Source organism: Oncorhynchus masou, chromosome 5 (assembly GCF_036934945.1).
Source record: "Oncorhynchus masou masou isolate Uvic2021 chromosome 5, UVic_Omas_1.1, whole genome shotgun sequence".
In the NCBI taxonomy this organism is placed as follows: domain Eukaryota; kingdom Metazoa; phylum Chordata; class Actinopteri; order Salmoniformes; family Salmonidae; genus Oncorhynchus; species Oncorhynchus masou.
Window position 1 is genome coordinate 86,493,679 of NC_088216.1, and position 14,806 is coordinate 86,508,484.

Genomic DNA, 14,806 nt, shown 5'->3' on the forward strand with positions numbered 1-14,806 from the left:
TAATATCTACAACATCTATCATATTAATATCTACAACATCTATCATATTAATATCTACAACATCTATCATATTAATATCTACTACATCTATCATATTAATATCTACATCTGTCATATTAATATCTACAACATCTATCATATTAATATCTACTACATCTATCATATTAATATCTACATCTGTCATATTAATATCTACATCTATCATATTAATATCTACAACATCTGTCATATTAATATCAACAACATCTATCATATTAATATCTACATCATCTATCATATTAATATCTACAACATCTATCATATTAATATCTACAACATCTATCATATTAATATCTACAACATCTATCATATTAATATCTACAACATCTATCATATTAATATCAACAACATCTATCATATTAATATCTACAACATCTATCATATTTTAATAGATAACGTCTTTGATTCCACTTTAATTTAGGACAAATTCATATTCTCCAGGTTTTATTTATTTTGTTGAATATAAAATACCACCATGAAGGATGTATAAAGGCTGTTGCCAGACAGATGCACAATTATCTGTTTCATTGCTTCAGGATGATTTAGTTAGTCTTCTGAAAATGAAAAGAGTTAATGGTGCTGTCTCTGTTAGACTAGTGGTCATCCGTGTGTAGAGGGGAAAGGGTCCTGTTTCACCTCTGTCAATGTGTCTCAAATAGCACCCTATTCCCTATATGGTGTACTACTCTCTCTCCTCTCCTCTCTTCTCTTCTCTAGACTAGTGGTCATCCGTGTCTTCTCTTCTTCTTCCTTTTCACCTCTGTCAATGTGTCTCAAATAGCACCCTATTCCCTATTTGGTGTACTACTCTCCTCTCCTCTCCTCTCCTCTCCTCTCCTCTCCTCTCCTCTCCTCTCTTCTCTCTCTTCTCTTCTCTTCTCTCCTCTCCTCTCCTCCTCCTCTCCTCTCCTCTCCTCTCCTCTCCTCTCCCTCTCCTCTCCCCCTCTCCCCCTCCCCTCCCCTCCCCCTCCCCTCCCTCTCCTCTCCTCTCCTCTCCTCTCCTCTCCTCTCCTCTCCTCTCCTCTCCTCTCCTCTCCTCTCCTCTCCTCTCCTCTCCTCTACTCTACTCTACTCTACTCTACTCTACTCTACTCTCCTCTCTTCTACTCATCACTAATCTCCATCCTCACTTGTACACTTCAAATCAGCTTTTCTTCTGGACTAGTGGTTGAGCAGAAGGCTTGTGTGTGTGTGTATCTAGGGAGAGCATCTTTTATTAAGGCAGTTTGTCACAGGTCAGTGCTCCTCCATCCCTCTGGCTACATACCTAGATAATTTGGCTTCCTTCCTCATTATGTACCAAAGGGAAACAAAGCAGTTTTATTTCAGTGCTTCCATCCGTCTGGTGTACCTAGATAATTTGGCTTCCTTGTCATTATGTACCAAAGAAACAAGCGTTATTTATGTGTGTGTGTGTGTGTGTGTGTGCATGCGCGCGTCTCTCTACTGAGAGCGTGACTATGAGGACTGTTTCAGGGATTCTCCATGGTGGCTCACCCTGGCTGGGGTGCTGTGGCGTGAAGACGGGCAGGCAGAGCTGCTCAGAGAGATGAATTCCAGACCGGCTGGCAGACACACACACTGCATAGAGACATGGTTTCTCACATTAAAATCCTCCACATTACAATCTCATCTGTGAGGTTTTAAAAAGACTTCTGAAGTTTTGTCATTTCCTTTTTCTGACATTTCTTTACTTGATTTTCCTTTACAAAAACAATCCATCAACCCCCAAACAAATATCCATAAATTATAATCCCACGTAATAATTCACATGTTCTGTTGCTGCAGGATTACTTTCCTGCTGTAGCAAACTGGCTCAAATGAAGATCCACTTCACAAAATGCACAAAATTAGGGTCCCTTTTACCCTGGAAAGGGTGGGTTTACTAGTGACGTCTCACGTTAAACCATTCGGCATACTTTGCGAGCGTTAACGTTGACATGAGCGACACGGTACATAATATGCCTGTAAGTCAGTCCACACAGGTTTAGTGCGGCTCGGTCACCGAACGAATATCTTCTAATTTCTAACCTTTCTGGCTGTTCTGGCTATTATTGACCGACAGAAATAGTACCGTTTGGCCTAATGGACTAAATCAGAAAATGTTCACTCATTGCTCTGACGCTAACGACCACTACCGGAGGCGCTCTGTAGCCTCTTCAAATGGGAACACGCATACAACCAATTTGTTTGTATACAATGCATTCTATTTGTACACTTCTGTTTGCACAAATGATATATAGAATTCTACAACAAAGTCAATTTCTATCCTATAGCTACTTCTAATATCTATCAATGTCGTGTCTTTACTCTCATTAAATTGAAGACTTAATTGTTATCAAAAATTCCCTGTAATTAGTATAACGCGATCAAACTGATTAATCATGTAACTGTAATTAACTAGGAAGTCAGGGCACCAAGGAAAATATTCAGATTACAAAGTTATAATTTCCCAATATAACATTTTCAGATATTTTCATATCTGATCAATAGTCTTCTGATTAACGAATAGTTTATTTTACCTCACGTTAGTCAAATCAAAATCAAATCAAATCAAATCAAATTTTATTTGTCACATACACATGGTTAGCAGATGTTAATGCGAGTGTAGCGAAATGCTTGTGCTTCTAGTTCCGACAATGCAGTAATAACCAACAAGTAATCTAACTAACAATTCCTAATCTACTGTCTTATACACAGTGTAAGGGGATAAAGAATATGTACATAAGGATATATGAATGAGTGATGGTACAGAGCAGCATAGGCAAGATACAGTAGATGGTATCGAGTACAGTATATACATGTGAGATGAGTATGTAAACAAAGTGGCATAGTTAAAGTGGCTAGTGATACATGTATTACATAAGGATGCAGTCGATGATATAGAGTACAGTATATAGGTATGCATATGAGATGAATAATGTAGGGTAAGTAACATTATATAAGGTAGCATTGTTTAAAGTGGCTGGTGATATATTTACAACATTTCCCATCAATTCCCATTATTAAAGTGGCTGGAGTTGAGTCAGTGTCAGTGTGTTGGCAGCAGCCACTCAATGTTAGTGGTGGCTGTTTAACAGTCTGATGGCCTTGAGATAGAAGCTGTTTTTCAGGCTCTCGGTCCCAGCTTTGATGCACCTGTACTGACCTCGCCTTCTGGATGATAGCGGGGTGAACAGGCAGTGGCTCGGGTGGTAGATGTCCTTGATGATCTTTATGGCCTTCCTGTAACATCGGGTGGTGTAGGTGTCCTGGAGGGCAGGTAGTTTGCCCCCGATGATGCGTTGTGCAGACCTCACTACCCTCTGGAGAGCCTTACGGTTGAGGACGGAGCAGTTGCCGTACCAGGCGGTGATACAGCCCGCCAGGATGCTCTCGATTGTGCCTCTGTAGAAGTTTGTGAGTGCTTTTGGTGACAAGCCAAATTTCTTCAGCCTCCTGAGGTTGAAGAGGCGCTGCTGTGCCTTCTTCACGATGCTGTCTGTGTGTGTGGACCAATTCAGTTTGTCTGTGATGTGTATGCCGAGGAACTTAAAACTTGCTACTCTCTCCACTACTGTTCCATCGATGTGGATAGGGGGGTGTTCCCTCTGCTGTTTCCTGAAGTCCACAATCATCTCCTTAGTTTTGTTGACGTTGAGTGTGAGGTTATTTTCCTGACACCACACTCCGAGGGCCCTCACCTCCTCCCTGTAGGCCGTCTCGTCATTGTTGGTAATCAAGCCTACCACTGTTGTGTCGTCCGCTAACTTGATGATTGAGTTGGAGGCGTGCGTGGCCACGCAGTCGTGGGTGAACAGGGAGTACAGGAGAGGGCTCAGAACGCACCCTTGTGGGGACCGTGTGTTGAGGATCAGCGGGGAGGAGATGTTGTTACCTACCCTCACCACCTGGGGGCGGCCCGTCAGGAAGTCCAGTACCCAGTTGCACAGGGCGGGGTCGAGACCCAGGGTCTCGAGCTTGATGACGAGCTTGGAGGGTACTATGGTGTTGAATGCCGAGCTGTAGTCGATGAACAGCATTCTCACATAGGTATTCCTCTTGTCCAGATGGGTTAGGGCAGTGTGCAGTGTGATTGAGATTGCATCGTCTGTGGACCTATTTGAGCGGTAAGCAAATTGGAGTGGGTCTAGGGAGTCAGGTAGGGTGGAGGTGATATGGTCCTTGACTAGTCTCTCAAAGCACTTCATGATGACGGAAGTGAGTGCTACGGGCGGTAGTCGTTTAGCTCAGTTACCTTAGCTTTCTTGGGAACAGGAACGATGGTGGCCCTCTTGAAGCATGTGGGAACAGCAGACTGGTATAGGGATTGATTGAATATGTCCGTAAACACACCAGCCAGCTGGTCTGCGCATGCTCTGAGGGCGCGGCTGGGGATGCCGTCTGGGCCTGCAGCCTTGCGAGGGTTAACACGTTTAAATGTTTTACTCACCTCGGCTGCAGTGAAGGAGAGACCGCATTTTTCCGTTGCAGGCAGTGTCAGTGGCACTGTATTGTCCTCAAAGCGGGCAAAAAAGTTATTTAGTCTGCCTGGGAGCAAGACATCCTGGTCCGTGACTGGGCTGGATTTCTTCCTGTAGTCCGTGATTGACTGTAGACCTTGCCACATGCCTCTTGTGTCTGAGCCGTTGAATTGGGATTCTACTTTGTCTCTGTACTGACGCTTAGCTTGTTTGATAGCCTTACGGAGGGAATAGCTGCATTGATTGTATTCAGTCATGTTACCAGACACCTTGCCCTGATTGAAAGCAGTGGTTCGTGCTTTCAGTTTCACACTAATGCTGCCATCAATCCAAGGTTTCTGGTTAGGGAATGTTTTAATCGTTGCTATGGGAACGACATCTTCAACGCACGTTCTAATGAACTCGCACACCGAATCAGCGTATTCGTCAATGTTGTTATTTGACGCAATACGAAACATGTCCCAGTCCACGTGATGGAAGCAGTCTTGGAGTGTGGAGTCAGCTTGGTCGGACCAGCGTTGGACAGACCTCAGCGTGGGAGCTTCTTTTTTTAGCTTTTGTCTGTAGGCAGGTATCAGCAAAATGGAGTTGTGGTCAGCTTTTCCGAAAGGGGGGCGGGGCAGGGCCTTATATGCGTCGCGGAAGTTAGAGTAACAGTGATCCAAGGTTTTTCCGCCCCTGGTTGCGCAATCGATATGCTGATAAAATTTAGGGAGTCTTGTTTTCAGATTAGCCTTGTTAAAATCCCCAACAACGATGAATGCAGCCTCCGGATAAATGGTTTCCAGTTTGCAAAGAGTTAAATAAAGTTCGTTCAGAGCCATCGATGTGTCTGCTTGGGGGGGGATATATACGGCTGTGATTATAATCGAAGAGAATTCTCTTGGTAGGTAATGCAGTCTATATTTGATTGTGAGGAATTCTAAATCATTCCAAACGTTCCAAATCTGCACGAACCTAGTCTTCACTATGAGTCATCCATACAACAATTGTCTTAAATCATTTATTTATTACTAACTAAGTAATTCACAGAAATGCGTAAACAAGAAATGGTTACAATAAATAATAGGGAAATGTGCCCTAGTGGGCTAAACCGGCATCGCGGCTTGTTAGACAAAAGGGAAGTGGGGGTCAACTACAAGTCACTACAGAGATAATAATTATAACAATTGAAATGCTAATTCTTGACACATGAACGCTCACTCTTTCGGGAACAATTAGAATCAATATATATATTTACGCTCAGTGTGTCGTCTTGATCGCTGTTGAAAAGTTTGTTTCTGTTGGAGAGTTTCCGTTCTCTCTCTCTCTCTCTCTCTCTCTCTCTCTCCCTCTCTCTCTCTCTTTCTCGGTTAGAGGGGTAGGTCAGAGTGACATTCACTCATGTTGTTGTAGAATGGATGTTTCGGCGGTTGTCGTTCTTCTCGTTCAATGATACTGAATTCCTAGCTGCAGACTAGTAATTAATATCAAAGACTTGTTCTTATTCTGTCGGTATCACTGATCATCCCTAAAGCCAACATCTCATTTGGCCACCCAACCTTGGCTTTTCCCACAAAACTATTCCACGTTACTAAATAAAGTTTAAAGTCTGACTCCGACACATAAATACCTGTATGTTTGAGTTATACAAGACATAACCAGTGTTAGTTGTTGGAAGGGCCGTTTTCAAAAGACAAAGGATATGTGGCACCTCATTTATATATTGTCTACTGCGTTACATGATGTAGAGAAACAGTGTGGTGTGTGTGTGACAGTCATTCACTACAACATGACAGAGTCCCGGCAGAGATACTACAGTGTGATCTTCTGGGGATCTTTCTTCCACTTGGAAAGAGATGTGTTGAAATGACCCACAGTGACACTCTGGGATACAAATTCTCTCTCTCTCTCTCTCTCTCTCTCTCTCTCTCTCTCTCTCTCTCTCTCTCTCTGTCTCTCTCTCTCTCAGTAGTAGTGTTGAGTGTTAGTTAATAGGTGTGGTTTTCTCCTTTCTTTTCCCAGGGGATCTTCCCAACCAGCTACGTTCACTTGAAGAAGGCCATTGTAACCAACAGAGGGTAAGAACCACTACATCAATTATAACAAACTGTTTTCTCTGATGAGACAGAGGAGAGGAGAGTAGAAAGGGATGGAGCAGAAAGGAGAGAAGGTGAGAGGAGAGAGGGATGGAGGAGTGAGGAGGGGAGTTGAGAGGAGAGGAGGGGAGGGGAGTAGAAAGGGATGGAGCAGAGAGGAGAGGAGGGGAGAGGAGAAAGGGATTAAGGAGAGAGGAGTGGATGGGAGAGGAGAGGAGGGGAGGGGAGTAGAAAGGGATAGAGCAGAGAGGAGGGTCAGGGAGAGGAGAGGAGAGAGGGATGGAGGAGTGAGGAGGGGAGTGGAGAGGAGAGGAGGGGAGGGGAGTAGAAAGGGATGGAGCAGAGAGGAGAGGAGAAAGGGATTAAGGAGAGAGGAGTGGATGGGAGAGGAGAGAGGGATGGAGGAGTGAGGAGGGGAGTGGAGAGGAGAGGAGGGGAAAGGAGAGGAGGGGAAAGGAGAAAGGGGTGGAGGAGAGAGGAGGGCAGAGGTGAGGAGATGAGAGAGGGATGGAGGAGTGAGGAGGGGAGAGGAGAGAAGGGGAGAGGAGAGGAATGGAGGAGAGAGGAGAGGAGAGGAGGTGAGAGGAGAATATAGGAGAGAGGGATGGAGGGGTTATCTAGAGAAAACTACAGTCATGACTAGTTAACAGTTATCTAGTGGTGTACAGAGAAACGTCATGAGAGAGAGGGATGAATGGAGTTATCTAGCATGATGGTACAGAAAAACTACAGTCATGACTAGTTAACAGTTATCTAGTGGTGTACAGAGAAACTACAGTCATGACTAGTTAACAGTTATCTAGTGTGGTACAGGGTATCTACAGTTATGACTAGTTAACAGTTATCTAGTGTGGTACAGAGAAACTACAGTCATGACTAGTTAACAGTTATCTAGTGTGGTACAGATCTACAGTTATGACTACTAACAGTTATCAGTGACAGAGAAACTTCATGACTAGTTAACAGTTATCTAGTGTGGTACAGAGAAACTACAGTCATGACTAGTTAACAGTTATCTAGTGGTGTTATCTAGAGAAAACAGTTATCTAGTGGTGTACAGTCATGACTAGTTAACAGTTATCTAGTGTGGTACAGGGTATCTACAGTTATGACTAGTTAACAGTTATCTAGTGACTACAGTCATGACTAGTTAACAGTTATCTAGTGTGGTACAGAGAAACTACAGTCATGACTAGTTAACAGTTATCTAGTGGTGTACAGAGAAACTACAGTCATGACTAGTTAACAGTTATCTAGTGTGGTACAGCTACAGTTATGACTAGTTAACAGTTATCTAGTAAGAGAAACTACAGTCATGACTAGTTAACAGTTATCTAGTGTGGTACAGCTACAGCTGTCCACATAATAATTCACATTTGCTGATTATTTTCCTGCTGTGAGAAGCAGAGTAAAATTAAGATGTGCATCTGTAACAATGACCATAATAGTTATCAGAGATAAATCTAGAGCCAGGCTAGACAGGAAACAATATATTTTCTTACTCAATCTATGGCCAGGCTAGACAAGATACAGTATATAAGTATTGTATCAAAATCTGATTACCTATTGAGATCAGCAAAAGACTGTTTTGGAAATTGAATTCTTAAATACAGCCCTTTTTTCCAATACTATTTTAAAACTCAAAATGCTTATTTTCTTTTTTCATATCCCCTCAGGAGCGGTACTTGGAAATTGTAAAGGATTGTACATCCAATTAATTTGTCTCTTTGTGCATTTAATTAAAACCGTTATGCAAATTAAGACATATGTTACTTCGATTAATATGACCTAAAATAAACGCTTTCAAAACATTATGCAAAATTACATTTTAATAGATATTTTTTCCAATTGTTGGCCGTCTATTTGTAATGAAGATAATGTGGGCTACATATTTTAGTTGTGGGTCAACTTTAATCCTAAAAGATTACAGTTGACCCACAACAAAATATTCTGTGTTGTTTTATGGGTAACGTAACAAATACATTCTACGAATTTGAGTTTGGAGAAAGGCAGGGATAGATAGAGAGAAGAGAGGGAGGAGAGAAGAGGAGGCAGGGATAGATAGAGAGAAGAGAGGGAGGAGAGAAGAGGAGGCAGGGATAGATAGAGAGAAGAGAGGGAGGAGAGAAGAGGAGGCAGGGATAGATAGAGAGAAGAGGAGGCAGGGATAGATAGAGAGAAGAGAGGGAGGAGAGAAGAAGGCATGGATAGATAGAGAAGAGGCAGGGATAGATAGAGAGAAGAGGAGGCAGGGATAGATAGAGAAGAGGAGGCAGGGATAGATAGGAGGCAGGGATGATAGAGGGGGGGAAGAGTAGAGGTAGATAGAGGAAGAGGGAAGGAGAGAGGAGGCAGGGAAAGATAGCTGGGATGGAGGGGGAGAGTAGGGTAGAGGGAAGGGGAGGGAGAGCAGGCATGGGCAGAATAGGGAGGGAAAGAGAGGGAGATATAGATAAATAATGTCTCTCTACCTCTTCTCCTCCACTGTCTCTTCCTCTTCCTCTTCTCCTCCACTCTCTCTTCCTCTTCTCCTCCACTGTCTCTCTTCCTCTTCCTCTTGTCCTCCACTGTCTCTCTACCTCTTCATCTTGTCCTCCACTCTCTTCCTCTTCTCCTCCACTGTCTCTTCCTCTTCTCCTCTCTGTCTCTCTCCTCCCTACACTGTCTTTCTTCCTCTTCCCCTCCACTGTCTCTCTACCTCTTCCTCTTCCCTCCACTGTCTCTTCCTCTTCTCCTCCACTATCTCTCTACCTCTTCTCCTCTCCACTGTCTCTCTTCCTCTTCTCCTCCTCCACTGTCTCTCTTCCTCTTCCTCTTCTCCTCCACTGTTTCTTCCTCTTCTCCTCCACTATCTCTCTACCTCTTCTTCTCCACTGTCGCTCTTCCTCTTCCTCTCCTCCACTATCTCTCTTCCTCTTCCTCTTCTCCACTGTCCTCTTCCTCTTCTCCACTGTCTCTTCCTCTTCTCCTCCTCCACTGTCTCTCTTCCTCTTCCTCTTCCCTCCACTGTCTCTTCCTCTTCTCCTCCACTGTCTCTCTACCTCTTCTCCTCCACTGTCTCTCTTCCTCTTCCTCTTCTCCTCCACTGTCTCTCTACCTCTTCTCCTCCACTGTCGCTCTTCCTCTTCCTCTTCTCCACTGTCTCTCTACCTCTTCTCCTCCACTGTCTCTTCTTTCCCACTGTCTTTCCTCTTCCTCTTCTCCACTGTCTCTCTTCCTCTTCCTCTTCTCCACTGTCGCTCTTCCTCTTCCTCTTCTCCACTGTCGCTCTCCACTTCCTCTCTCTTCCTCTTCCTCTTCTCCTCCACTGTCACTCTTCCTCTTCTCCACTGTCTCTCTTCCTCTTCTCCTCCTCCACTGTCTCTCTTCCTCTTCCTCTTCTCCACTGTCTCCTCTTCTCTCTTCTTCCTCTTCTCCTCCACTGTCTCTCTTCCTCTTCCTCTTCTCCACTGTCGCTCTTCCTCTTCCTCTTCTCCACTGTCTCTTCCTCTTCCTCTTCTCCACTGTCTCTTTCCTCTTCCTCTTCTCCACTGTCTCTCTTCCTCTTCTCCTCCTCCACTGTCTCTCTTCCTCTACCTCTTCTCCTCCACTGTCTCTCTTCCTCTTCCTCTTCTCCTCCACTGTCTCTCTTCCTCTTCCTCTTCTCCACTGTCTCTTCCTCTTCCTCTTCTCCACTGTCTCTTCCTCTTCCTCTTCTCCACTGTCTCTCTTCCTCTTCTTCTCCTCCACTGTCTCTCTTCCTCTTCCTCTTCTCCTCTCTTCCTGTCTCTTCTCCACTCCTCTTCCTCTTCTCCTCCCACTGTCTCTCTTCCTCTTCTCCTCCTCCACTGTCTCTTCCTCTTCCTCTTCTCCTCCACTGTCTCTTCCTCTTCCTCTCCTCCACTGTCTCTCTCCTCTACCTCTTCTCCTCCACTGTCTCTTCCTCTTCTTCTCCTCCACTGTCTCTCTTCCTCTTCCTCTTCTCCACTGTCTCTTCCTCTTCCTCTTCTCCACTGTCTCTCTTCCTCTTCCTCTTCTCCACTGTCTCTCTTCCTCTTCTTCTCTACTCCACTGTCTCTCTTCCTTGTATCTTCTCCACTGTCTCTTCCTCTTCCTCTACTGTATTCTATCATCTACTGACACAGTGATCTCTACTGTATTGTATCTCTACTGACACAGTGATCTATATTCCTTGTATCTTCTACTCCACTGTCTCTCTTCCTATTGTATCATCTCCACTGTCTCAGTGATCTTCCTCTTCTCCACTGTCTCTTCCTCTTCCTCTTCTCCACTATCTCTCTTCCTCTTCCTCTTCTCCACTGTCTCTCTTCCTCTTCATCTACTCCACTGTCTCTCTTCCTCTTCCTCTTCTCCACTGTCTCTTCCTGATCCTCTTCTCCATGTCTTCTTCATCTTCTCTTCTCCACTGTCTATCTTCCTTTATCCTCTCCACTGTCTCTTCCTCTTCCTCTTCTCCACTGTCTTCTTCATCTCCTATACTGATCCCATATGTCAGTTCAGTTTTCTGTTCTAGATGCTGATCTATATGTATTGTATCATCTACTGACACAGTGATCTATATGTATTGTATCATCTACTGACACAGTGATCTATATGTATTGTATCATCTACTGACACAGTGATCTATATGTATTGTATCATCTACTGACACAGTGATCTATATGTATTGTATCATCTACTGACACAGTGATCTATATGTATTGTATCATCTACTGACACAGTGATCTATATGTATTGTATCATCTACTGACACAGTGATCTATATGTATTGTATGTGCATGTGCATTGGTCTAATAGATATCATGTAAGGTCTAGATTAGATTTGAGATGAGAACATTGGCTCTGATGATTGATGTGTGATGCAATGGGTTCAGTATGACCCACAGCTATTCTATAGAGATCCAGTTTGAAATACAATCTGTTTTCAGTTCAAAAAATGATCTGCACTTTACTGAGTCTGTTTGTGGTGTCAGATAGGTGGGGGTGGGGGTTGCATTTTTTGGGGGACTATTTTGTTTCGCCGGGCCACACTTGCTCTAGCAAGAATCGTTAAAGTGTTTGAAAGAAAACAAATACGAACTGAACCCAGATTTGATTTACTTGATGGCGGTTAAAGTGACATGAGCACTTTAACCTTCAATTATGTTCATTTTTGCCCCGTTTTTTTTAAATAACCAATTTACCGACCACGGTTCAATTATTTGAATTGTTTTTTTCTGTGTGCACACAATGCGCAGTTTCTCTAGAGATAAATTAGATCAAGCCCGAACTGTGTGATATAGTAGGGAATTGAGGCTTCTATCAGATCTCCCCAAGGAGATGTGGAGTCAGGCGCAGGAGAAACAAGTCCCGAAGGAAAAGGGCGTTTTATTACACAAGTCCCGAAGGAAAAGGGCATTTTATTACACAAGTCCCGAAGGAAAAGGGCGTTTTATTAAACAAGTTCCGAAGGAAAAGGTGCGTTTTATTAAACAAGTCCCGAAGGAAAAGGGTGTTTTATTAAACAAGTCCCGAAGGAAAAGGGCGTTATATTAACAAGTTGAAAATAACAAGACACCGGACTACAAAGTAGCCACAAAACCCCACTCAGACACAGTCCAGGGAAAAACCACCTGTTAAACATGTACTTAAGAAAACGCAACCCAAAACTAACTGACAGTCAAACGAAAACAATTCCGCACAAAAACCCAAAGGAAATGTCGAGATTAAATACCACCCCCCTAATTAACCAAAATGAAACCAGGTGAAACACAAACCAGATATAACCAAAAGAAAAGGGAAAAGGATCGGTGGCAGCTAGTAGACCGGTGACAACGACCGCCGAGCACCGCCAGCTAGTAGACCGGTGACGACGACCGCCGAGCACCGCCAGCTAGTAGACCGGTGACGCCGAGCGCCGCCAGCTAGTAGACCGGTGACAACGACCGCCGAGCACTGCCAGCTAGTAGACCGGTGACGACGACCGCCGAGCACCGCCAGCTAGTAGACCGGTGACGACGACTGGCGAGCACCGCCAGCTAGTAGACCGGGCGACGACGAAACCGCCGAGTGCCGCCAGCTAGTAGACCGGTGAGGACGACCGCCGAGCACCGCCAGCTAGTAGACCGGTGACGACGACCGGAAAAGGCGCCGCCAGCTAGTAGACCGGTGACGAACCGGAGCACCGCCAGCTTTAGTAGACCGGTGAAAACCGGCGAGCACCGCCAGCTAGTAGACCGGTGACGACGACCGCCGAGCACCGCCAACAGGGAAGGAGCCACCTTCGTAGGAAGTCATGACGGTCTCCAACAGGCCAATATTCTACATAGTTTGACGCAGAAAATGTGGTAATTAACTACAATGACCATAATCCATTGTGCGTCTACTTGTCCAGTCTGCGTGGTGCATACAGAAGAGACAGAAGAACAGCACAATGGAGAGGAATAGAGAGCAGTTGTTGCTTCGCAAGGTATCTCCACCTGAAAATACATGATCTAAGTGATTGATAGTTGGTATTCAGCAGTCATAGTAGCCTTATTTACTTTGAAGATCTACTAAAATAGTGATTTTTTTGTCAGGCAGCAGCTCTATAGAGACAAGATGATGACTTGGAATGAAATAATAAAGTAATCAAATAAAACAAATGTAAAATACAGAACAACTGAACTCTTTTAGTAAAGTGATGTGAATAAATGATGCTTAATACGCGATAAGCAGTGAGGAGTGAGAGAGGGACAGTCAACTACCATAGTGGGACATTTGTTGTGTAATTCTGTGTTGTTACATCATTCAGCCCACATAATGCATAGTACATTTCAATTCTAAAAGACCATTTTAAAAACTGAAATCGAACTGACCTCAAAAAGCAAGTGGAAAAGTCGTACCTTTACTTCTATTAATCTTATGACTGTTATTTATTCAATCAACTGTCGTTGTTTGATTGTTAACAGATTAAATTAATCATGTAACAATTAACTCATTAGGAAGTTGTTTTTAAGAGTTACCATCTCCCGACTTAAACTATGTAGAGAGAGAGAGAGAGAGAGAGAGAGAGAGATGTACTTGTTCACTGAACCAGCCCTTCTTAGGAAGGTTGCAAGCTGAATAGCTGTGATTGTCTGAAAGGGGTCTCCCCTTTCCCGTCGTCCATTGTTGTTCCCTCTGGAAGATAGGCTAGCCAGCTGCGTCGACAGTTGCCATTGGGGTGATGAGAGTAGCATACGGTGATTTGAAAAGAGTAGTATGATGGTCCCTCTTAGATTCACTTTTCTCGATATCTGACTTTAGACAGCTAATCCGCCGTATTAGTGATTGTCTGGGAGATGAGCTTTTCACCTACACCTCGTGTTGATTGTTCATGGGTCAGGATTCAGACCACTTTACACGCACAGCTGCAACCTGGCAATGTTCTGATCTCCTTTTGAATAAATAGTCCCCTTCTCCTGTAATTTACAATTACTTTACATTTACTGTCGACCATCCAGCAGCAGAGAGGGCCTGGTTACTGTCTGGGTGGGCCTGGTTACTGTCTGGGTGGGCCTGGTTACTGTCTGGGTGGGCCTGGTTACTGTCTGGGTGGGCCTGGTTACTGTCTGGGTGGGCCTGGTTACTGTCTGGGTGGGCCTGGTTACTGTCTGGGTGGGCCTGGTTACTGTCTGGGTGGGCCTGGTTACTCTCTGGGTGGGCCTGGTTACTGTCTGGGTGGGCCTGGTTACTGTCTGGGTGGGCCTGGTTACTGTCTGGGTGGGCCTGGTTACTGTCTGGGTGGGCCTGGTTACTGTCTGGGTGGGCCTGGTTACTGTCTGGGTGGGCCTGGTTACTCTCTGGGTGGGCCTGGTTACTGTCTGGGTGGGCCTGGTTACTGTCTGGGTGGGCCTGGTTACTCTCTGGGTGGGCCTGGTTACTGTCTGGGTGGGCCTGGTTACTGTCTGGGTGGGCCTGGTTACTGTCTGGGTGGGCCTGGTTACTGTCTGGGTGGGCCTGGTTACTGTCTGGGTGGGCCTGGTTACTCTCTGGGTGGGCCTGGTTACTGTATGTTTTTCTAGTGGAGAAGAGGAGGGAGAGGGAATGAGGGAGAGAGGAGGGAGAAGGGGAGGGCAGAGGAGGGAGTAGGGAGTGGGGCGAATGAGGGCGAGGGGAGAGAGGAAGGAGAGGGAATAAGGGAGAGGTGAGAGAGGAGAGAGGAGGAGGGAGAGGGAATGAGGGCGAGGGAGAGAGGAAGGAGGGAAGGGAGAGAGAGGAGGGAGA

At 44.8% G+C, this 14,806-nt stretch overlaps 1 protein-coding gene across 1 annotated transcript in view; it reads left to right on the forward strand.

Moving 5' to 3' along the window:
• The first annotated feature begins 1,979 nt into the window (after positions 1-1,979).
• LOC135530244 (dedicator of cytokinesis protein 3-like) overlaps positions 1,980-14,806 on the forward strand; it is a 277,860-nt gene continuing 265,033 nt past the window's right edge. The window contains 2 exon segments of the mRNA XM_064958601.1: positions 1,980-1,991; positions 6,507-6,562. Of these exon segments, the coding sequence (XP_064814673.1) occupies positions 1,980-1,991; positions 6,507-6,562 (68 nt within the window).